At 37.8% G+C, this 24,888-nt stretch overlaps 2 protein-coding genes across 5 annotated transcripts; one reads left to right on the top strand and one right to left on the bottom strand.

Annotated features, from left to right (window-relative positions):
* Positions 1–10,982: 10,982 nt before the first annotated feature.
* LOC133286158 (oxysterol-binding protein-related protein 1C-like) lies at positions 10,983–18,228 on the bottom strand. 4 transcript variants are annotated; one of them, XM_061483533.1, is made up of 10 exons: positions 17,510–18,228; positions 16,690–17,046; positions 14,949–15,031; positions 14,168–14,600; positions 13,795–13,950; positions 12,989–13,156; positions 12,749–12,889; positions 12,370–12,600; positions 11,931–12,044; positions 10,983–11,352 (listed from the first exon to the last, which is right to left on the bottom strand). In XM_061483533.1, the coding sequence occupies exons 1-10, from the start codon at positions 18,020–18,022 to the stop codon at positions 11,167–11,169; spliced, it is 2,382 nt and encodes a 793-aa protein (XP_061339517.1). In that variant the 5' UTR covers positions 18,023–18,228; the 3' UTR covers positions 10,983–11,166. The 4 variants fall into 4 exon arrangements, with proteins under 4 accessions (XP_061339517.1, XP_061339515.1, XP_061339516.1 ...); XM_061483531.1 differs by having other exon boundaries at positions 14,168–14,610; positions 14,926–15,031; positions 17,510–18,227; XM_061483532.1 differs by having other exon boundaries at positions 14,168–14,606; positions 14,928–15,031; positions 17,510–18,227.
* Positions 18,229–19,692: 1,464 nt separating this feature from the next.
* LOC133286183 (uncharacterized) lies at positions 19,693–20,802 on the top strand. The gene has a single exon (XM_061483567.1). The coding sequence runs from the start codon at positions 19,693–19,695 to the stop codon at positions 20,800–20,802; it is 1,110 nt and encodes a 369-aa protein (XP_061339551.1).
* The last annotated feature ends 4,086 nt before the right edge of the window (positions 20,803–24,888 follow it).

Here is a 24,888-nt window from a genome sequence, read left to right as displayed (position 1 = left end):
AGCAGCTTTCTGGTTCTTTCTCTTCACCCTTCCAGAGGGTACACTCGTCTTTTGTTTAGTTGACAATGTGAGCAAATAGTTACATAACAGACAATACCACGTGTGAGAAGGGGATTTTTGGCCGGGTATATCACTAGCAAATTGCTTTTGTAGCATTTTGATTTAGGTAGGTAAACGAAGAATCTCCTTCAACCAAACATGGTCACCACCAAATCCCACTTCTAATTTGCTTATCAATCTACTCAAAATCCTTCAACTAAACACATCCTTAAAGAAAAGTTTAGCTTAACCTAGAAATAATCGTTTACAACTCATAACGAGTTGAATTCGTGACCCCTTGCCTATATAAGATTTAATATCATATAAAAAATTATTTTAATTCCAGAATTTAAATTACTAGATGAGATTATATTAATGATTTTATATTTCTTTAAAGAGATAGAATATTCATACTCTTAATTTTTTCTACTAACACTTTAATCACCATTGGATTCAAAAATTATTTTTTTTTTCTCTTTCTTCATTCAATTTTTTTTTAATTCAATAGTGATTAAAGTGATAATAAAATATTCGTAGAAAAAATTGATTGTATAAATATAACTTTAAACAAACATAATTTCGCTTGATAGAAATACGTTTTGCAGTTCAGTATATTGATATTCTATATCAAAATAACTTTTAACTGACAAATTAAAGTGCCAGTGCTACAATGTCATCTCCTATATACACTTCAGTATGATTCGATATGCCGATGTTTGAGACTCTGTGAAGTCTACAAAATAATAGGTTCGTCATGTCACTCAGTCAGTCTTAAAGCCAAAGGTAGAAGATGACCTTATTTGGAGTCACAACACAAATAATTACGTGATTTTGCAAATTTTAACGTCATTAAAATCAACCATATTTGATTATGTAAATATTGTAACTTTACTGTTTGGCTCGCCCACGAAAAAAATTATGATATGTCACGTTATTTGTTATATGGTTAATAACCCCTTATAAAAATAATAACATAAGAAAAATTATTTCTTTCTTTTTCGTGAAACACAGTATTATTATGTTCTTATCTTCTTCTTCTTTATAAAATTGTTATAATAGATATGTCAGTAAACTGTATTTAGTTTGAACAGACTAAAGATTGATGGGATGGTTAGATTCAGAGGATTTTTTGTGTAAAGAGAAATGGGTATATGATTAGGCATGGTTAATCCCCATGATGCCAGAAAACTGGAAAGGATTTCAGACAGACGGCGAACCCTGTGTTTCTATTTGAATTGAGGTGTGGTGTGGTGGCTATCATCTTTTGTTGTAGGTTATGCATATCTTAGACTCTGCGTCATCTTGTATAACCTATACATCATTTGTGACTCACTAGTTTAATTGAATTTAAGTGTATGAATTTTTATCTGCAATAGTAATATTATAATTTACTAAAATTCCTCTCGGGATGCACGGGTACGACTTGCGAGAACTATGAAAACAGGAAAAGTAGGAGGAAATTTTCACTACTGACTTACCTAACTTTTACTAAAGTTATAAATATTAGAGTTCATGTGACATTAAATTGAAAAAAGGTGGAGTAAATATAACTTGGCCAGTCATATTTTCTTATTTTAGTGAGTATTTCAGAAGCAAAAAAAAAAAAAGTGTGTAAGTAGAGTATTTTTTTTTTTTTTTTTTGAAAAACGTAATCATTATAAATACCTATACCAGACAAACTAATTACATTTAGTAAGTATTTAATACGGTGTCGGTACGGTAGACATTTTAAAGTTTTTATATATTTTTTAAAAATATAATCAGATTCGGAACAATATATTAAAAAATTTATAATCAAGGTAGTATTATAACAGTTGATGGGATAGTTTCAACTTAACGCATCGGAAAGCGGTGAAGCTACTCAATCACTCCTCCCGCTTCACTTCTCTTCAGCCCCGTCCCGATGGCAATCACACATCAATACGTTTGATCATGAAAAAATAAAAAATAAAAGATCGAGTGAGGGAAAAAAAGGGTTATGTTTCTCCGATAAACTTGGCACCAATAAAATTCTTAAGGGACCTTAAGGTTGGGTACTTAGATAACAAAATTTTGTATTTAAATTTATTTAAAAGTTAAATATTCGTATTATAATATCTTGCTTGTTTAATCAAGAAAGATGAGAAAGTCAGAATTGCTCACATTATTATTAAGAGTATAAATAGGCTAAACTTTATATTAAATACGTGATATCTGTGTAAAAAAATATTGGGTCTGACCTGACCTGTTGGCCTGTGTAAGTTCTAAATTACAAGTCTGTTCTGACTTATATTTAAAAAATAAAATATAAAAACTTTGATTTAGGTCTGTTAGCCTGTTTAAGCCTATTAAATATTCAACAATTAAAAGAATAATTAAAATAATATTACTTTTTTATTTAAAATGATTAAAATAATAATTTTATTTAAAATAAATAATATGATATAAGCGGACTTGTAGGCTTATAGGCCCGACATGTACAAAAAAATATATGGCCTGTTTTCTAAATAGAATTTTTTAAGAGCTTAGGCCAATTTTATTTTACTATTTATAATAGGTCAAGTATGAACTAATATAGACTAGGTCCCTACATGTCGGCCAAACCTATTTATAACTTTAATTATTATACATAACTATTTTATTTCTTTTATAAATTTTTATTCCTATTAAAAATTAGAATAGAGTCCATAGACACTAAAGTTGTAGTAAATATGAGGACAAATATTACAGATAATATCGGCGCCACGTAATTTTTTACTTGGATTCACAATATTTATAAATAGAATTATAAATTTTAGATATAAACTTAACAATAATTAGAATTCATTTACCAACAATTTAACAAATTCCTGTCTTACTTGCCACGCATACTTTTACTTGGACTAAATTAGTATATTTACTTCAGAAAATTCATATTAAACGCCACTAAGAAATAATATTTAATTTAAAAAAGTTTAAATTGTTGAAAAATATTACATAAAATTCTTTTGTAGAAAAAATGAATAAATTTTACATAATAGACAAAATAATTTTATAAATTTTTTTGCAAATTTTTTTTTTGTTCATTAGTTATTATTTATTCTTGAAAACTGGAATATATTAAATACGTAAAGTTAAAAAATTTATAAGCTAATGCAGATGACCGGTATTACGAGAACATCTTTGGTACTTCGGGGGAATAGGGGTGAAAGTGGGCTGGGCTGGGTCAAGTTTTGCCCCGAAAAATTTAAGCCTATACAAAAAAATTTCAATTTGGCCTGGCCCAAGTCTTGTATGAGTCTAACTGTTAGTCTTGCTTGGCACGTTTATAAGAAACAAATGGTCTGGCCTAGCCCATTAGCCTGTTAATTTTTAATTTTCAAGCAGAACCATTAATCAACTTTACAAAATATTCAAATTTTGTTGCTAAACCAAAAATCATAATTTCAACGTTAAAACAGAATAATGAATCACAACAAAACTTATATAATCTGCATTTAAGTCATTTTCAAAGGCAAAATGCTCAAATTAAATAACATATATTTCATCAGATCCAATAAACAAATCCATACTATGTAAATTAAAATAACTACATGAATCCAACAAACATATCATGATACTTGTAGTAAGTATAAACTCTCCAAAAAATCTTTTAATATATTGATATACATAATCTAACATGCTGAGATGTTGGTTCGTCCTACATAAGAAATAAAGTCAGATTTCTATTAAAATATAATCGAATATAATTAAGTTATAAATAATTGCAATTGATTAAATTTATATCTTTTATTTTTTCTTCAAGGCATGCTTGTTCTATTTTATTTTATTTAAAATAAATAGTATAATGTAGGCTTATAGGCCAGACCTTGTGAAAGTAAGCCTACGGCCTTTTTATTAAACAAGTTTTTCAAGGCCCAAGCCCGACCTATTTTACGAAATATACTAAGTTAGATCTGGCCTAATTTAGGCTGAGCCGTAGGCCCCTGTAGGCCAACTCGATCCAGTTTCACCCCTATTCCAGAGTTTATATTCCCTTGCTAAAGATAAGAAAAAAGGTGACGTATTTGTCAATAACAGTAAAAAAAGTGGATAAAATGATTTTTTTTAGATATATTACTTTTTATAAAATTGAGTAAAAGATATAGTCAATTTTCAGTATTACGGGAATACTACAGATTTTTTTTGGTGTTACTTTTTTTTTTCCTGATAAAGGGGTGATCGATATTACTTTAGACTTGACTAATTCGAATGGAACGATTAATAATAATTAATATTTTTTAAAACAGGTACATGAAATTATGAAAATAATTTTTGGATAGTTAATGCTTTTGTTAATAAATAGTTAATAGTAAGGGCAGTATATTGTAACAACTAACTAGTGTTATTACCAATGTTTCTACCAATCAATTTTACTATTAGATCGATTATATTGATCCAACGGTTATACTTATTTTCATTTTTGTATGATAATAATTTGCCATATTTAATGCTTTCATATTAAATATGGAAAATCATAACCATACAAAGGTAGAAATAAATATAAAATATTAAATATGAGGAATCATAACCATACAAAGATGAAAATAAATATAACCGTTGGATCAGCATAATCGATCTGACGGTGAAATTGATTGATAGTAACATTAATTGGTTGTTACTTCTTTCTCCTAATAGTAATGAGTAAAGTTCTTTTTTCTTATAAAGATAAATGAATTTATAAAGATATTTATCTATGACTATGGCTTGTTAAAGAATAGTTAATTGTTCCCAGGGAGTGACTATTGATTTTATTAAGGATTGACATATCCTTATTTACACTTTTTACAGATAAATTTACTTTAGATGAACTTTTTCTAAAATTATGTGATTCTTCTTAAAAATATTCTTTCTTAACTATAGTTGAATTTATAATTTTCCCCTTTTACTTTCTTCGAGGCATAAAATTTTTATCATATTAGAAATGGCTCATCATGATTAGTTTATAATTTGAGATATAAATATAGATATTTTTTCATGCACTAATTAATTAATTATATGTTTTTTTTTCTTTTTTGTAAATAAGAGAGAGGGGGGGGGGGGGGGGGGGGGGGGGGGGGGGCGCGCGCGCGCGCGCGCGCGCGCGCGCGGACGACCTCATGCTCTAATTAAATGTTAATTATGTGTATTAATGGATTTTGAATTGGAATCACGAATCAGCCTACTCGGCCCACTAACTTATACAGTCTTAATATAGGTAGATCTCAAGGCCCTTGAAGCTATTCTTTGACTTTAGATTTAGATTTATAAATATAATTATAAATTTTAGATACAAACTTAACATTTATATTTCGTTTTTGTCAGTTGAAGGAAGGTTTTGGTTTCACCTCAAAAAATTAAAACAAGAAGATTGTGTATTACTTAAGAAATAATGAGCTGTGTAATTTGACTAAAAACGCAAAATGAAATAAATGCCATATACTTTAGATTTGTAAGATTTCTAAAAGAATAAGACTATCAAGTATATTTGGATATCTTTGTCATGTATTAATTTACTTCTGCTTGCACACGTATATAAAGTTTTTAGTCATTTTTTCGTTAAAGGTCAAAGTTTGGTTTTGGGGAAAAAAATATGAACCAATCAAAATTATTTATGCTAGTTTTGTACATTGCTTTTGTAACTAGAACACTTTTTTTTTTATCAAAATAAATAAATCTTGCAATCTAAAAAACAAATGATAAAATGGAAAGATCGTAGGAAATCGACAAATGTTGAATGAATTCGTTGTGTTGGTTGCCGCTCCTTATTAATGACACTTGGTCATAGACGCGTCATGCCACATTTTATAGAATTAAATATTGAAAATGCATGAAGCTCGCTTGTGCCTATATTTAGACAGATATATTCATCTAGAATGAAAAAGTTAGCAATATACCTATTTAATTATAACATCTACTAAAAAGAGTTATTCGTAGCTTTGACAATTTTAGTGTTCATATATTTTCACTAGGGAAAACTTCCTATTCCTAGATCAGCAGTGGTTCAAAAGTCAAAATCTCAAGTATGCTTATTGAAGAATTTGAAAACAACAGCACATACATGGAGCTTTCCTACTACAGACACACACACTCGGCCACTTTTTGTTCCCTTTGAAATGGGTAATACTCTCAAATACAAGAAAGAAACAGTCTAGTGTGATGAAAAACAGATAGCTATAGTTCCTTGTCTAACAGGTAAACTTGGACATATTGGTCGACATAGTGTTCTATGTGCAGAAACATCATGTTTCTTTTTTGAAGGTTTAAAAAAAAAAACCACAAAGATACGCAGCTTTCATTATGAATGAAAACACAGATACAAGATCTAGTCACAAAACAAAACCAAACATGATCAGGACAGGACGTACACTGGCATAAACATAACCACCTGCTGGTAGCACACCTTAGGAATTAAAGAAGGCTAAAAGAAACACACTCCAACTAAACAGACTATAAAGTAGGAACTCATCAAACTGAGTTAGTACTTTCCTGAGTATTAATTGAAGCTATGTCCTAGATTTTGTTTGAGCAAACCTGGTTATTTCTGTTGGGGTGGTTTCCTCCTTTAATGCTGGCATGCATTTTATTAAAGGGTATAAGGCTCAATAACCTTGACAAGGAGCATTGGGAAGTCGTCAAGTGGATCTTTAAGTATCTTGGAGGAACATCCTCCGCTTTGGAGAAGGTAAAGCCGAGATGGAGGACTTTACGGATGCTAACTTAGGGGTAGATGCCGATTTGAGCAAGTCGACCAAATGATATTTGATGACTTTTGCAGGAGGAGCTATCTCCTAACAATCAAAATTAATAAAATATGTGGCACTTTCGACGACAGAGGCCGAGTACATAGCTGCTAGTGAGACTTGCAAAGAATGTTGTGGATGGAGAAATTTCTTCTAGAACTCGGCTATGATCAAGACAAATATGAGCTGATGTGTGATAATCAAAACATTTAGTGAAAAACTCGACCTATCACTCTCGCACTAAATATATTTACATGAGGTATCACTGGATCAAGGATCTGGAGGAGGATGGACAACTCGATCTCGTCAAAGTGCACACCGACCTGAATTGGTCCGACATGATGACCAAGCTGTATTAGCATGAAAATTTGAAGAATGCTGTGAATGTGTTGGGTTGCTGAACTTGACGCATTAAAGTCAGAAAGGAGGATTTTGTTGGGGTGGTTCCTTCCTTTAATGCTGGCATGCACCTCATTAATGGGTGCAGGGCTCAATGATTGCCCAACCACCTCCAATAAATGCTGCCACTGATCATTGAAGAAGATTTTGGAAGTAGGTGGAGGATTCCACTCACCTCTATATAAACCTGAAGCCATTTGTAATAAGTTGATGATTATGTAAGATTTTGAGAATACTTTTAGAGAGAAATTTGAAGACAGACCTCTTTAAAGAAGTTTGAGAATACCATTATCCTTGGTGAAGTTTGAGTATACCTCTAGGGGGCGTTTGGTATAGGAGAAATCTTATTTAATCTGAGAAAAAATTATTACTGGAATATAGTGGGAAATATATTTTACTGGAATATTACTAAAAAGCTGTTTGGTAGACCCATATTTTCCGGAAAAAATTAAGTTAATTTTACTGAGTTTGTGTTTGGTTGGTTATGAAATATTAGTGGGAATGTGAGGTTATTTTACCAAAATAACCCCACCTTTACCAATTGATTCAAATATTCTAATGAACGTTGCTGAAGACAAAATGAAACAGATCTGGGTTTGAACTGAGGTAGATTACATTACGTCATTCTCTCTCAACGCTCATTTCCCCTCAATTCTGTCTCTATACCAGATACTCGGCCTCATTCTTTGCTATGTTCTTTGTTTTCCCTAAAACCTTATTTCTTTGTTCTCGCTACTGTTCTTGGTTGTGTTCTTCGTGTACCTATTTTTTTTTCAGAGCAAGAGTTAATGTTGCTCCCTCACGTTCGACCACCTACACGGAGGGAGCAACCTAGATCGTCTTCACAAACCTTGGGTATTTCTTAAACAAAGCTCTGATGAAACTTCACAAACATCAGGGTTAATTTGGTCCTTCATTTCGCGGTTTCTTTGTTACTTCCCCATCAAACAAAAAATTCCAACTAATCTTTGGTATTGTTGCGGTGGTATCCAATCTCAAATTTGCAAAGCTGAACGAAATCTGAGAAACAAATATACTCGGGATAATGTTTACTTTTTGGCTATCAAACGTGGAAAAGCAATTTACCTAAGTGAGCTTTCCCATACTTTAAAAAAAAATCCACGTACCAAACGGGCCCCTAATGTAATTAGAGAAGCTTGAATAATACTTGTAATTTTTCTTTTTCATAGTGAAAGATTTTCTGGACTAATGTCCTTTAATTTTTACTCATGTGCATTGGAAAAAAAATTTCACGTTAAAATTTTGACTATACCTCTCTGTCTCTCTCATTTATGCATTTTTCATTTCGCTGTGAGTTGACTTATCTGGTAACTACAAGCTAAGCTCTGAACTCGACTAGCCGACCTCTGAATCGCTTCTCCGGTAATTTGAAGGAAAGACGTCCAACAATTTCTTGCTCTCCAAATTCATTACAACATGAAAACAACCAACCTCGGATTTTTCTTACAGTAAGAGGAACTGCGCAAAACTGCAGATGTCCATTTCCAAAATGAATAAATGATGATCAACGGCCATCAGACAATGAGGTGCAAAACGACGACAATAGATGCTTAATTAGATTGTGACTTTAGCAACACATCGGAGGTACATGAGCTTCTCTTGTTAACTTCAGCCGTCACCGTTGGATTACGGGGAAATTTCTAGGACCCATAATTGATTCCATAGTTTATAAATAGTTACAAATAATTCACGTTATAATGTATAAAAAAATAAAAAAATAATTCACGTTATAGGGCATGATTAGGAATTCCAAACTAATTAAAAGCCCATATTAATTAACCAAAGTCTCCTGTCTTCTAGCAAACTATTTTCCATAAAAATTCTCACATCAAATAGCTTGCGATTTCGAACAATGATAGTGAGAGGGAAAGAGAGAGAAGTGAAGAATTTGGTTTTTTTTTTTTTTGGTACATTGCCAGGAGGTATCCCCATTCAACCTTCTCCGGGCACCATGCCCTCGGGGTACGGCCCGTTTGGGCTAGCCCCTCATTGTAACAGTGGGTGCACTAAGCTTCGCAACCGGAGAAAGGACGAGACTAATCCCCCAACCGAAGATTTTTGGCTTATCCTCTGGCCCCCAAAGATTTTCCAAGAAACTGCTTGAGGCAGGGTTTGATCCCTGCACCAAGCAATCCCTTGGGAGCTCAGCTGCCAACTGAGCTACCCTCGGGGGTTAAGAATTTGGTTTAAGGTGTGATAAAGAGAGATACTAAACATGTGGTCATATTTTAAGATATTAAATAATAAAATCAAAATGTTTAATTTTTTAATTTCCATGCCTTATTTTGCTTGATTTTTAAAGTACACCAACCATAAAATCCGACCGATATTTTATATTTCACCTTATTATAATACGTTTACCAAAGGTTAAAGAGAAAAAGAACATCAATTCAGCAGAGGAAATGTACCAAAATCTGCATACACCACATTCACTTTTTTACGTTTGTTTCCTATTTTTGCAATGCTCCCGGGATAGAATTTGATTTGAGGCCTGTCGTCCACCCAGTCTTGCACCTCACTAGTATCATGAAACGGGTCAGACTCTTTGATCAGGACGAAAGGATCTTACTTCTTTTACAATTTCCATTATTCAAGTTCATTGTCAAGCGGAAGAAATGACTGACTATGAAGCACGGACACTTCAAAAATCCTGACGTGTCGTGTCTGACACTTCCCGACACTTCAACACGCGTTATAGAAATTCAAAAAAAGTTTCAAAGTTTGCGTTGCGTTGAGTTTTTAGTTCCAACTATTAGATTTGTTGGATTACGATTACTATGTTATTGAGTTTAATATAAATATTTGAAATATTTTATGTTTCTTTGCAAAATTGATGAATATTATAAGTTTAGTTTCATTTTTTTGTTAAATGACTGAATATTAAATATAATATACATTACATAAATTAAAAATATTATTTAATATCAAGACGTGTCTTAACGTGTCGAAATCTAACATTTTTTAGAATTAACGTGTCGGAGTTTCGTGTTGTATCATGTCACGTGTCCCGAGACAGTATCGGTGCTACATAAGTGACTGCGAAGTAAATTGCAGCCCTTGTAGAAGGTAAACTGGGAGCCATTGGGCTGGTGCTTTTTTTGGATTGGGCTTTAGAAGGTTTGTGTGGTGAGGATAAATCATAGTACTAGGGATTTGGGCTTTGGAAGAAGGGTGCGGTTGCTTTGAAACATCAAGCATGGAACAACAAACCAGAGGAGGAGATCCATAGGTCACAAGCGGTCGCATTTTTTCTTCTTCAGCAATCTACGACATAATGGAAGATCATATACACAGTACTCTTACGATCAATATTAGTTTACTTTTGAGACAGGGAGCTTGCAGCTTACCTGCGAGGCGTTAAGTTCGAATTATTATTCCATACGTTAGTATCAGTATGTTAGTTAAATTAGATTTCAATTAAACAATCAATCCTGAAACTTAAAAAATTGTCGAAAGTTAGCACCTCAAGTTCAACTATCATTATTGTATAAATAGTTAATAAAATTGTACATATCACATGTTGAAAATATACTAAAACAGCAAAAGATCTCATGCTCCTTTCTTCCTATTGGCACTCTTCCACAACTATCAGTACCCACATGGAAAGAAAAACAATTAAACATTTTTTTTTAATTTATGCATATTTTGTAAGTATGTCAAATATACAATTTTATTTCATTTAAATATAATAATAACAGTGTGATTTGAGAATATTATGTCTAAAGATTAATTGTATCAATTAAAATTAGAAAAACAAGTACTTGAGCCTAAGTCGAAAGAAATTTTATAATTTAGTCACATTACTAATAATAAAAATAATGATGATATAAAATGAGACTTGTAATGGAAAAAGAATTACATTATTACCTGTTCATATTTTCAAATGATTGGCTGTCATGAATTAGACGGGGGTACCTTAACTGCGATATAGCAGTCCTATGGCACCCATCAGTAAAAAAAAAAAAAATTGGAGGAAAAAATTGAAAATCTACAATGTAATTTGACCTTCGTCTGAAAGATGATCAGAAGCAATTTGGCCAAAGATGTCAGGACAGGACTCCCACTTTCCTCGTTCTCGGGCTTCCCAATACCCTCCTAAGTAGCGGTAGGTACCGCTTGCTTTATCCCTAGTAAACCACTGTGGTTTCCAACCGCTTTCTTGCATCTTCCGAGCCTGAATCCCATTCAAACAAATGTAATATCAATAGTAACCAGAACTAATAAAGTTTGTGATAAGGTACCAAGTATCAATTAAGGAAGGAATTCGTATCAGTTTACTTAGAAAACAAGGATATAACATAAATCCAACGCCATATTATTTACACCAATTTCCGACCTTATCTGACATTGTTAGATTATCAAATGTAACAGTTAGTTCCAACAGAGTATCGATACTTAGTTAGAACATTTAGTTACTTCGAGAGATTGTAAGGACAAGAGTTTAGCTCAAATAGAAGGATGAGTAAAAGGATTACGTAGAGGAAGAGCAGTTAGCATGAAGAAAACAGAGCAATGTCCCAGTTATACTGGAAAATCTTTAAAGGAGATTTCTCTCATTTTCATATTGATATGCAACCGTCAATAAAGATTCATTCTTTTTCTTTACATCTTCCACATGATTTCTCTGTTCATATTTATGGGTTTGTAACAGATATGTGCACATGGATCCAATCCCTAACAATGCCATGGCACTCATAGTGGTCGTACAGTCAAAGGAAATACATATAGAAGAAAGTAATACAAAATAGCTACCTGCCGTTGCCGCTGCTCTAGCCGTAACTTTTCAGAGTTAGCCATCTCATACTCCCCGTTTTCCAAATACCTTTGGTCTGGTCTTAACCTGGAATCAGTTGGTGGCAGCTTTTCCTATGTATGCACAAATGAAATTGATAATCAATGTCCAATAAATGCCAAGCATGCACGCACACAAGAAGCACAATGTGATGATATGAGTATGACTACTTTGGTCCTCTTTTGTTGCATTCAAATTATCCTATACTTTATAGCTCTACTGTGTTATAGAAATGGTCGCAATGTTCCCTTGCTTATGCAAGTACTAATTTACTCCAATTCAAGCATGCATATGTGGTAAAAATTGGCAGTGGAAAATACAGCGAACTTTTTTCCACTAAAACAAGGATAAAAAGATAGATTGACAACATAAAAGAAAGTATCAGTTAACAGAACAGACCTTTAATCCAGGGGTGAGTTCATTTAATGTAATGGCAAAGCGAGTGAAATTGTATCTAGTGGGAAACTTGGGAGGCTTGCTCCGCTTCCAGAGCAGATGGGCTTCTGATGAAGATTCATAACCTTTCCCCTTCCCGCCATAGTCTCCATTAATATAATACATGCTGTCATCCCATTTTCCAAGTAACGTAGATAATGTTTTCCCATTTCTGTCCTGAACAATACCTTGAACCTGAAAAAGCATGCAAACTACAATAAGAGACAATCCTCTGCAACAAAAGCTCACGTCAAATACCAGACAGAGATATGTCAAATTAATATCAGAGCATAGGCTTTGTTATATCTGGAAAGATGGAATCCATCAAACATGTATAAAGCACCTGGTGAGGATTTCGATCAATTATAGATTGTTCCTTGAATTTCAGTTTACACGAGTATTCTCGGTTTCCCTGTATGCGCATTGTACCATAGTGATCACAATACAACTTTCCCAAAATGAGATTGTATATTGATGTAGTAACCTGAAAAAACAGACCTATTTCAGTTGAGAACCAAATCCAGACATGTAGCATTTTCTTTTGGCCATTGGACAAATTAGCAGTAGAAGCAGTTAAATATACCTTACTCCATTGGAATACTTCACCATCATCAAATTCCAAAGTCAAAATACCAACAGGATCAAGCTGAATTGATCGGCCCCAAAATTTGCTCTTTAAATTGCTATCTCCCCAAAATTTCCAACCTGTACCCTCACAGTGACATGCGACTATCATAGGGTGATGACTGACCTGAGAGGAAGCAGAAATATTAATAATCTTCAATACACAGATTGTAAAAAGCATAATCATATCCCTTGTTGAATACAAATCCAAATTCTATTATGTTTTATAGGGTTCTATGGAACTTAGGCACCCAATCACGTCAACTTTTATTCATCAAATTAAGTGAAGTAGTTTTAAGATTCTACTTGAGTTCTTACTTCAAATTGTTTCTTCATATCCTGAACACTTTTTCCTTTTCATTCTTAAGCAAGAAGTTCTAAGGAATTCAAATAAGCATGACTAGTGATACATAGGAATTTCATCAAATAATAAATTCAAATACATCATATAACAACCACAAATAACAAAGTCATACGCTCACACACATACACCTTTCAAATATTGTTGGTGGTCCTTCAATGGTAGGTTTTCAATAAGTACCACTACAAGCACTTGTTAAGGCTTGTTGCATTCCCTAACCTTGGAATGGGGCAACCTCCCCTCCCGCTATACATTTTTGTACTAAAAGATATATATGAAGCTTTCACCTGCTCTATGCTACTTTACTAAGGCATCAAATAATACATGATAAACACATATATGATTAAAATAACCAATAAAAAGATCATGTATTAATAACATCAATGTCTAGGGTTAGATCAGACCTTCTCTGAAAAAAATCGAAGGCCTTTATCTTGAAAGTCAGCCTCATATGTTTCCCCTAGTAACGGATTAAACGGTTTGCAAATTCTCCCTTCAGTTGAAGCATAGGCAGATACAGCAAAAGCAGCAACATTGAGAATCCTCATGAGGCTATTACCCTGCATGACATAATCAACGACTTAGAAAAGTTGGAACAATTGCACCCAGTAATACATTGAAGAACACACAGCATGTAAAAACTGAGCAAAGTGAGACATTTTTCTCATATCAAATGAAACTATCGTATTTGAGTGCTTAATTTTAACTTAATGAAAGATTATACTACCACAAAAATGGCAGGGCAATAAGAAACTTGGGTGCCAAATCCAGACTTACCCTCCTTCCCCACTCATATGCTCGGTCTAGAAGATACGAATACTCCATTTCTTCACAACATTTTTGCAGAGAGGAGAGAGGCTCATTAAAATAAACAGGAAGGCAAACTTTAGTTAGATCCTTCCCAATATTATCCTTAATCATTGACCAAAGACTGACACCTTTCTCTTTTTCAACAGGGTCAGGCAATTTCTTACGCCGCTTAATATAAGGATAGTTGGTCCCAACAGATCTAATCAAAGGATCTACATCCTCCTCTGATTCAACTGCATGGAGTCCATCATCTGAAGAGAAAGATGAAACCCTAAAATCAGATCCATTGCTTTTAAAAGAACTGGATGACAGAAAATCACGAGTGTCAAAAAAGGCGGTGTCATCTTCATCTGTTTCTTCTTCTGCTGCATCATTTCTCTCATTATCATCCTCAGACTCACTTGCACTTGCTTCTGGATCAAAAATGAAAATGAAAGAAAATTTAAAGAGTTCATAAAAAATCTGTGCATTGGAGACAATAGTTGGCATGTACGCACTTCTAATTTCAAGAAAATGCATAGCTAAAACCAAATCAAGCAATCAAAAGATCTTAAACATATGAATAAAAATATAAAGAGCTCATAAAAAATCAGTGCACCAAAGACAGTAGTTGGTATGTGCGTAATTCTAGTTTCAAAAAGAAAATGAAAGAAAATGTAAAGAGTTCATAAAAAATCAGTGCATCAAAGACAACAGTTGGCATGTACGTAATTCTAGTTTCAAACACTTACCACTAGATTTTTCCTGCCTTAATCTAGACGAAGCCTCTTGATCATTCAATTGTCTTTGGCTCTCATCAACAACAGTGTTCTCCAGATCAACCTTTTCTGTCTACAGTAATGAAGTATAAATAAAAGTTTATTACTACACAAGGAAAAGAAACTTACCCTCAATCAATAAGTCAACAAATAAGAAGAAAGAAGCATTAAAAGAGAGAGAGAGAGAGAACAAGAAACTCTTAAGGAAGAACGAAAACCATTCTGTTCAACACGGGGGGGGGGGGGGGGGGGGCCCTTTAAAACATGGGTAATTCAATGGAGCTTAACATTAATGGACACAACCTTACCAAGAAATATTGAAACATTTTTTCCATTTCAAAACTACCCCCACCTCTCTCATAATTAAAATAAAAACAGCAATTTGGGGAGCTGGGGGAGGATCAGCAATGTAGTATTAATAGATTTAATGAGAAAAAATGCTCATACAAATTTTCATTCTATGCACAACCTACCAAGCTCTTCACATATGATGCAAGATCATTCCAGCTCTGAACATTGTCTAACAGGACAAAAGAAACCATTTTTTTCACTAATTATTTGCTAATTTGTGGAATATAAACAAATGCAAGAGATTATTGGAGAAAACAAATTGTAAGAACACTCAAGATGAGGTAAAGTATTTCATGATTAGTCAATCCGCTGCTCCACTGCAAGGAGTTTAACTAGTGGAAAGCTTTTAGAGCAAGATAAATAAACACTACCCAGAAATATATCCGAGTGTCATATTTCAACCTAAACACGTTTTGGTAAAGAGCCCTCAGTTTGAACATATATATAATAAGTTGAAGGAATAATTTCTATCAGGATTCTGCTGCTAATATGTTCAAAACCGTCACCAGGAGTAAGAAATAATAAAAGAGCCTTGAGTATTCATATAAGCCGACTAACCATTACTTCATTCTTTCTAGATTTAAGATTTATATCTAAGAGACACTATCAAACCAAATCCCTACTTAAAAATATTATTAGTTACAGTTGCACTACTGTGAAGTGAAAAGAAGCCTTTATGGGGTGTTTGGTTCAAGTTTTTGGAGAGGATTACCGGTAATCCTTCTTTGGTAAATGTAATTACCATGTTTGGTAGAAGGAATAAATTACGATTCCCGGATATCCAAGGATTACCGGTAATTTGATTTATAAAGAAAAGTCACTATTCAGATTACCAAAAATAATATGGTAATTCAGAATACCAAGTAAAGGGAAAGCACAACAATAAATTTTGAGACAAAAATACCCCAATACACATAAAAATCTAGACCCAATCTATCAATTACAAAAGTAAAAATAGTTTGGGGTTATTTTTGTAAAATAACCTCATATTCCAAGTCATATTTCGTTCTAAACCAAATATGGAATGAGTAATTTTTACCCAGTATTCCCGGTAATATTTTGGCGAACCAAACACATCTTTCGTAAGATTCCAAGTAAACTCAATTTCTACTGAATTCCCATTAATCATGATTCCCGGTCACCAAAAAATTTCTCCTGTACCAAACACACCTTAGAGTATTTGGCATTTGGTTGTAAAAATACAAAAGTACAACCCAAAAAATAGGACCCCCCCCCCCCCCAAAAAAAAAAAAAACACCCCTTTTCTGCAGAGAATTTTTAAGAGTATTAAGAATGACCAGCTTTCTGCGTAATAGTAGAAAACCAACAAGAATAGCCAGTTTTATTGGCTTGGAGTTTACTACTTTTCATTAAATGTACCTCTAAATGCCTCAGAGTGTCGATTAGGGTCAACTGCTTCTGCTTAAGCAACATAAGCTGGTTTTGTAGTGCTGCATACTCATTTCTCATAATTTGCTCACTATCCTGAATGGCTGGCTCACTTACACCTTCTTCCAGAAGCCGATGCCTCAGTTTCTCAGTTGAAATAGCCACATTGTCCACCGGAGCCATCAGTTCACTGTTGGACATCCTGGGGAACATATCTTTCACTGTCTGCAAGGTCTCCATCCATGCCACTCGATCTTCACGAGTCTCAGCCCTCAAGTGGAGTCTCTTTGTCCCAGTGAAAATGGAAAAGCGCTTGTCATCAGATCTGCTCTCACGAATGGTAGAAACCTACAGTAAAAGCCTTTTCCCAGTGAAATAACGGACAAAATCACAGTGATGACTGTGACAAACAGAACTGAAAACTCATGATGCGAAATATATAAATAAATACAAGTCCCCAGCCTCAGAGCCTTATTATGCTACCACACCAAATGTTCTATATACCAAAATTTCATATGATATATTAATAACTAGTTGCATCAAAAATCCAGGGGGGAAATAACATTAGATAAATTCACAAATCAGATACTCAGATTCATACATAAGTGAAGATTTGTTAATTAAAACCGCAATTAGGGGATTCTGAATTTCTAGTTTGATAACTGATATTCCTCTAGCCTAGCAAACAGCAACAAAAATTATTGATAGAACAGGTAACCGAAACGAAATTACAACCGAAAATAAGCATTAAAAACAAAAAAACAAAAAACGGAAGAACAAAATCAACAAATATATGAATTGATGAAGGAACCTTGAGATGGATTTCGCCGAAGGGCTTTCGTCGACGGTGGAAGTTGGGGTGATTGGAATGACGAGAATTGCGGTTTCGAGCGATCATTCGCATGGACTCTTCGCCGATGACTTTGGATCCCTTTTCAGTTTCGGGATTGACGACGATCTTGTCGGGTCCGTGAATCTTGTAGTAGGAGAGAACGCCATCTTGGAGCACGAACCACCGAGGCCTCCATCCTTTGCCGTAGTTCACCCACTTGTGCAGTATCCCGGAGATTCCATTCCCGACAAGGTCGTTGATCTTCACGTCCACCGCCGCCGCAGACGCCTGCGGCGGCTGCTGCTGTTGCTGTTGACTCGAGCGGCTCCAGTCGCTGCCGTTCGTGATGCAGTGGTTGATTTGACCATGGTTATGGTTAGCGGGTAGGAGAACCGAATCGGATCTGACGGCGGCGGCGGGGGGAAGAGGAGGCATGTCGAAGCCGGCGGAAGAGTGATCGGAGATGGCGGAGACGCAGCAGAAAGGATGCATATATATGTGTCTGTGTGTTGTTTGTTAATGTAAACGAGAGAAAGCGGAGCTGTTGGTGGATTCGACGGTGGCGAAGAGGCGGCGTAGAGTGGCGGCGCAACCAGGGATAACGGTGGCGATTAGATTAAGGTTCATATTATGTTAAGTTATTGGCGATCGGAATGAGAAGAATGGAATGGACGAGTCAAGTGTGAAGGCTGGGGAGATTAAAAAACGGTTACGTTCTAAGTGGTCCAACTATGCTGACAAAGTGAAAAAATAAATAATTGGATAAACTCATTAATTTAGCCTAAATAATTTAATAAAATTTAAAAAATATATTGCAGTGGGTGCGACTGCGGACTGTGTAGAAAGATGCGAAGGAAAGAAGAAAACTGCGGGAGATGGATTGGAATAGAATCTACTATATGAAAAAAAAAAAAAAAAAAAAAAAATTCTGTATATGAAAATTGTTATGGATGTGAATATCATATCCCAACTACCTACTAGAATATCTAAGCAGATATAGAGTCACTAACATCTCAACAACTCTAAACAGCCAAATGGCACAAGATGAGGATCACATCCCAACAGAAAGGGAGTTGAATCCTATCGCAATTGGGGGAGCTCAAAAGGCCCAAGTCTAGGAAGGTAATCCTATAAATAAGAGCTTAAAGACCCCAGGTAAATTCATTCAACCTATTTACTAATACTGCACACACTGTGCACACACCCACCCTTTGGCTATAAGCTTATTGCTTGTGCGCAGTGATTGGGACCTCGGCTATAAGCCTAGTATACAGTTGATATACATTATCTCTGAGCGCATACTATCTGGTATAGCAATACAGTCTATCCAGGACCTAACATTGGCGCCGTCTGTGGGAACGATAAATTTCGACCCCCATTTCACGATGATGAAAACTCGTTCAACATCTAGCACCGCCCAAATGCCGCCGCATCAATCTCAGCCTCAGCTTTATGGCATGCCTCAACACCAATCTGCATTAGAACAGCTCCAATTGGACGCGAACCCGGTGCTGGTAGAGGTACAGGTCGGAGAGGTCGGCACTCAGGGACCAACCCCCAGAACCCAGCTCAATACGACAGCGGCCTCAGTTCACCCACCTCGACACAAGTGAGCCACCGCGAGACGTGACCACGATGGCCATGAATGCAATCCTTCAAAGGCTGCAAGAGATGGAGAATAGATTCCTGACCCAACGGGGACTAGATGCCCAAAGAATGGCGACATTCGAGACCGAACTGAGAAATCGCAACGTGGAAGGCCAACCCAGAGGAACCGGTCAGGTCGCAAACGACGGACCTCGGCATCAGAATGCTGAAGGCGTCCAACATCAGAATGCTGAAGACCTCCGACATCCAAATGCTGAAGGCCAACCTGGAAGAGATGGTCGTGCTGTTGATGGTGACCCGCGACATCAGAACGCGGCCACAGTTGAAGGACACGCACAGAATGTGCAGAACCCAAACTTCGGCAACGACCGGAATGGTGGAGGCCCGAACGAAAACCATGACGAGAACTACCTAGATGATGAGGAGGCTAATGATAGCCCATTCACTGAGAGGCTCATGAACCTGGCTATACCTTCGAGATTCAAGAGCACCAGGATACCTCTGTATGACGGAGTCAGGACCCAGAAGCCCATTTAGCGGCTTTCAAGACCGAGATGTTGTTCAACGGGATCACTGGACCTATTAAGGCCAGAATCTTTGCGACAACATTGACTGGTCAGGCGATGACCTGGATAACCAGGCTCCCCAGGAACTCAATCAACTCGTTTGAGGACCTAGCCCGGACTTTCCGACTGAACTTTGCAATAAGCAAGGTGCATCAAATGCCGGCTTACGCTCTGGGAAGAATTCGGCAGAAAGAGAATGAATCGCTGAGGAAGTACCTCGACCGGTTCAAGGATGCCACACTCAAAGTCCGAGGTTTAACTGAAGCGGTGCACCTTCACTTAATCATCTCGGGATTAGATGGTGACTCTCCACTTGCGAGATCAATCTATAAGAACCCGGTGAATGATCTGGAGGAGTTCCGACGAAGGTCGGATAAATACATTGATGTGGAAGATATGCAAAAGGTCTACGTCGAGTCTCGAGGGCGAAGTCCGATACGTCGGAGCCTGAGTAAGAAAAATAACAAAGAACGGGACCAGAAAGGATCCAAAAAAGGGAAGGATTCTCACGATAAGAGGTCGGACGATCGATCTCCAAGAAGGAAGTATGACGATTACACACCCCTGAACATGTCCAGATCCAGGATATGGAAAGAGGTGGCCCAGACCGAGATGCGCAACGTCGAGAGACCTCGACCACTCAAAGCCAAGAGCCGGCTGGACAAAAACAAATACTGTGTTTTCCATGATCAAAATGGTCACATCACGGATGACTGCTGGGACCTTCGAGGTGCTATTGAAAAGCACGTCAGAGAGGGGAGGTTGAAGCAATATATCATCCGAACACAGGGAAAGAAAAATAATAAGCGAAGGCAAAGAAGCCGAAGCAGAAGTCGAAGCCCGAAGAGAGAACACAGAAAGGATCAAAGACAAGACCGACCTGCCAAAGGCAAAGAGGTCGATGATAAGGACGAGGCCTTTCCCGAAGCCGAATTCGAATGCAACGTGATAAGTGGAGCTCTAGGCGGGGGAGGAGACTCGGCCAACGCCAGAAGAAAGTACCTGAAGGAGGTCATGTCCGTAAGAGACAGGCCGACCTTCAAAGGGAAAGCCAGCAATCCTGCCCCCCAAGACTGTTCTTCACTCAGGAGGAACTAGCAATGGTCGTATCTGGACACACTGACGGATTGGTGATCACTGGAGTGCTAGTCAACTGTCGGGTTAAGAGAATCTTCATTGACCACGGAAGCTCGGCAGACATAATTCTCTGGGATGCTTTCCAGAGGATGAACCTGGATGAGAAGGACTTAAAACCATGTGTCACCGAACTGGTCGGGTTCAACGGAGCGACGTCCCCTCCGAAAGGCTACATCGACCTAAAATTGACCTTAGGCACGAAGGATTCGTTCCGAGCTGGAAGGGTTCATTTCGTCGTAGTAGACACCTCATCGTCCTACAACGTGATCATTGGCTGGCCTACAATCCATGAATGGGATATGCTGATCTCCACCAAACATCAAGCACTGAAAATGCCTGGGATGAACAACGAGGTTGTCACCATAAGAGGTGATCAAGAAGAATCAAGAAAGTGCTATTTTGAGACCCTGCGAGTCCATCAAGGAGGCTCATCATCTCCTCCTGGCTTAAGGATGGAGGAGCCATGGAACAGTCCTTAAGGGCATCAGGAAGCGAGATAAACTTGATCGAACTGGATATGAGAGAGGAGCTCCAAGCACCTCGTCCAGAACCCCAAGGGGAGCTGGATGACGTCGAGATTCGAAAGGACGACGAAGGACGTACCAAGGTGGGGAAGACCCTAGAGGTCGAGTTCAAAAAAGAACTCATTTCCTTGTTAAAAGATAATTTCGATGTATTTGCATGGAAAGCCTCGGAAATCTCGGGAATAGACCCAACTTTCTGTTGTCACAAGCTCTCCGTGTACCCCGGATCGCAGCTAGTGTCCCAAAAGAAAAGGAGGATAGGATCTGACCGATGTCAAGCTTTAAGTGAACACGTCGACGAGCTGCTAGAAGCCGGATTCATCAAGGAGATACAGTACACCACGTGGCTCTCTAACGTGGTGATGGTAAAGAAACCAAGTGGAAAGTGGAGGATCTGTGTGGATTACACCGACCTCAATAAGGTCTGCCCAAAAGACTCGTACCCAATGCCAAGCATTGACCAGCTAGTTGACAATTCGTCAGGATTTCAGCTGCTATCATTTATGGACGCATACTATGGATACAATCAAATCCCATTGCATCCAGACGACCACCAAAAAACCGCCTTCATCTCAGAAAAGGGAAATTTTTGCTACAACGTTATGCCTTTTGGCCTCAAAAATGCAGGGGCGACCTATAAAAGGATGATGAACCGCGTGTTCCAAGCACAAATCGGAAGAAACTTGGGGGTATACATCGACGACATGATCGTCAAGTCAATGCAAATCTCGGCACATATCGCCGACCTCAGGGAGACTTTTGAGCAGCTAAGAGCTCGCAAGATGAGGCTGAACCCGGCCAAATGTGCTTTTTGGGTACCAGCTGGAAAATTCCTAGGCTCCATGCTTACCAACCAAGGAATAGAAGTGAACCCCGACAAATGCAAGGCCTTCCTTGAGATGAAACAGCTTGAAAACAAAAAAGAGATTCAACAGCTCACAGGTTGCCTTGCGGCCCTGACCAGATTTCTGCCTAGATCGGCAGAGAAGGCTTTGCCTTTCTTCAAGCTCCTAAAAAAAGAAGCAGAGTTCGGATGGGGGGAAGAATGCAAAAAGGCGTTCGAAAATATTAAGAATTGCCTAGCCACCCCCCCGTGTTGTCAAAACCAAAGCCCGGAGAAACGTTGATCTTGTACCTATCAGTAGGGGAAGAGGCCATCAGTGCCGCTCTGGTACGGGAGAGCGACAAGTCACAACAGTCGATCTATTTTGTAGGTCGGACATTGCAAGGACCAGAACTTCGTTACCAGAAGCTCGAAAAGGTTGCATTCGCCCTGCTTACCACGGCAATGAGGCTACCACCTTATTTCCAAGGTCACCAAATCGTCAAGGTCGCATTCGCCCTACTTACCACGGCAAGGAGGCTCCGACCTTATTTCCAAGGTCACCAAATCATCGTGCAAACAAATCAACCCATCAGGCAAGTACTTCACAAGCCGGACCTAGCAGGAAGGATGATCAACTGGGCTGTCGAGCTTTTCGAGTTCGACATATCGTATGAGCCTCGATAGGCAATTAAGTCGCAAGCTTTGACAGACTTCATCCTGGAGCTAACCCCGCCCAATGAAAAGGGAGAGGGGAATGAAGGTCTCTGGACAATTTACGTCGACGGATCCTCGAACTCTAAGGGGAGTGGAGCCGGGGTGATCGTTGAAAGCCCGGAAGGAGTGTCCATCGAACACTCCCTCCACTTAGCGTTTCCGACCTCGAACAACCAAGCTGAATACGAGGCATTCATTGCCGGGATCGTGCAGGCAAAGGAGCACAGAGCAAGGAAGATCAAAATAATGAGTGACTCACAGCTGGTTACCTCACAAGTGGAAGGAAAATACCAAGCCAAGGGTCCTCTCATGATGAAGTACCTCCAACAGGTCAGGGAGCTATTAGCTGAGTTTGACGAGGTAACAATCCAGTACATACCTCGGAATGAGAATAATAGGGCCGACATCCAATCTAAACTCGCTAGCTCGAAAGGCTCAGGAAACCACCACACTGTAATACAACAGAGCATCCTGGAGCCGACCTGCGTCATGGTGATAACCGAGACTGAGGATTGGAGGAAGCCAATTGCGGCCTACCTGGAAAAAGGAATCCTGCCAGACGAAACGCAAGAAGCCAGAAAACTCGTGAGGAACTCGGCCTGCTTCACCATAGTAGAGGGGCAACTTTACAAAAAGGGCTTCTATACACCTATGCTGAAATGTCTCAATAAGAATGAAGTGGAGTATGTACTGGCCGAGATACATGAGGGCATAAATGGACACCACATAGGAGGAAAAACTTTAGCCAGAAAAGCACTAAGGGCAGGATACTACTGGCCCACCATGGAAGCAGATGCGAAGGACCACGTCAAAAGGTGCGAACAATGTCAGAAGCACGCGTTGATCCTTCGCGCCCCCCCCCCGAAGAGCTGCAAACTATCACGGCACCATGGTCGTTCTTCAAATAGGGAATGGACCTACTAGGGCCTTTTACTGCGATTGAAGGACAACTCAAGTGGTTGATAGTGACCGTTGACTACTTCACCAAGTGGATCGAGGCTGAACCCCTCACCACCATTACCTCGGCAAGGATACGAAGATTCTTTGAAAGAAACCTGATTAGCCGATTTGGACTTCCTGCTGAGATCATCACGGATAACAGAACACAGTTTACTGATAAAAAGTTCCAAGAATTAATGACCGACTTAAAAGTCACACATCGGTTTGCATTAGTTGAACACTCTCAGACTAACGGACAAGCCGAGTCTGCCAACAAGGTGATCATCAACGGGTTAAAGAAAAGGCTCTTTGAGGCTAAAGAAAATTGGGTGCAGCAACTACACCTCGTCTTGTGGAGTTACAGGACGAGCGCCCAATCTGCCACAGAAGAAACCCCCTTCAAAATGACATATGGTTGCGAGGCCATGATCCCGGTTGAGATCGACGAACCATCCTGGAGAAGGGTACAAAGGTTACAAGGAACTGAAGCTCAAAACAAGAGGCACTCCTTGAGGAACTCGACCTGCTGGATGAATGCAGGGAGAATGCCAGATACAAGAATATGCTGGCGAAACGTCTAGTAACTGTCAGATTCAATAAAAAGGTCAGACCTCGGTCATTCCAGGTCGACGATTTAGTCTTAAGAAGAGCAGACATCGGCAACAAGAATGTCAGAGATGGGAAGCTCGTCGCAAACTAGGAAGACCCCTATAAGATCAAGGATAATCTGGGAAATGGAGCCTACACCTTGGAAACTATCTCCAAGAAACCAGTAAATAGGACTTAGAACACGGACAAGCTGAAGGTCTACTATAGTTAGGCTTCTAGTCCGAAGTTCGAGACAATAAAGACGAGCTATTAAGCTCGGTCAATAGTTAGATTTACTTCTCCGCAAATAAGACGAGCTATTAAGCCCAGTCAGTAGGTAGATTTATTTCAAAAAAAATAAAATGAGCTTCTAAGCTCGACCTTGTAAAGAGATTTCGTTTGAAATGCAAATAAAATGACCATTCATTTAATTTCTGTCATCCGTGCATACCGATT

This window comes from Gastrolobium bilobum, unplaced genomic scaffold (assembly GCF_033153095.1).
Source record: "Gastrolobium bilobum isolate Gb01-03AN ecotype WA unplaced genomic scaffold, APGP_CSIRO_Gbil_v1 utg26470, whole genome shotgun sequence".
In the NCBI taxonomy this organism is placed as follows: domain Eukaryota; kingdom Viridiplantae; phylum Streptophyta; class Magnoliopsida; order Fabales; family Fabaceae; genus Gastrolobium; species Gastrolobium bilobum.
The sequence above is the reverse complement of the archived record's forward strand: the minus strand, read 5'-3'. Positions and strand labels throughout refer to the sequence as shown.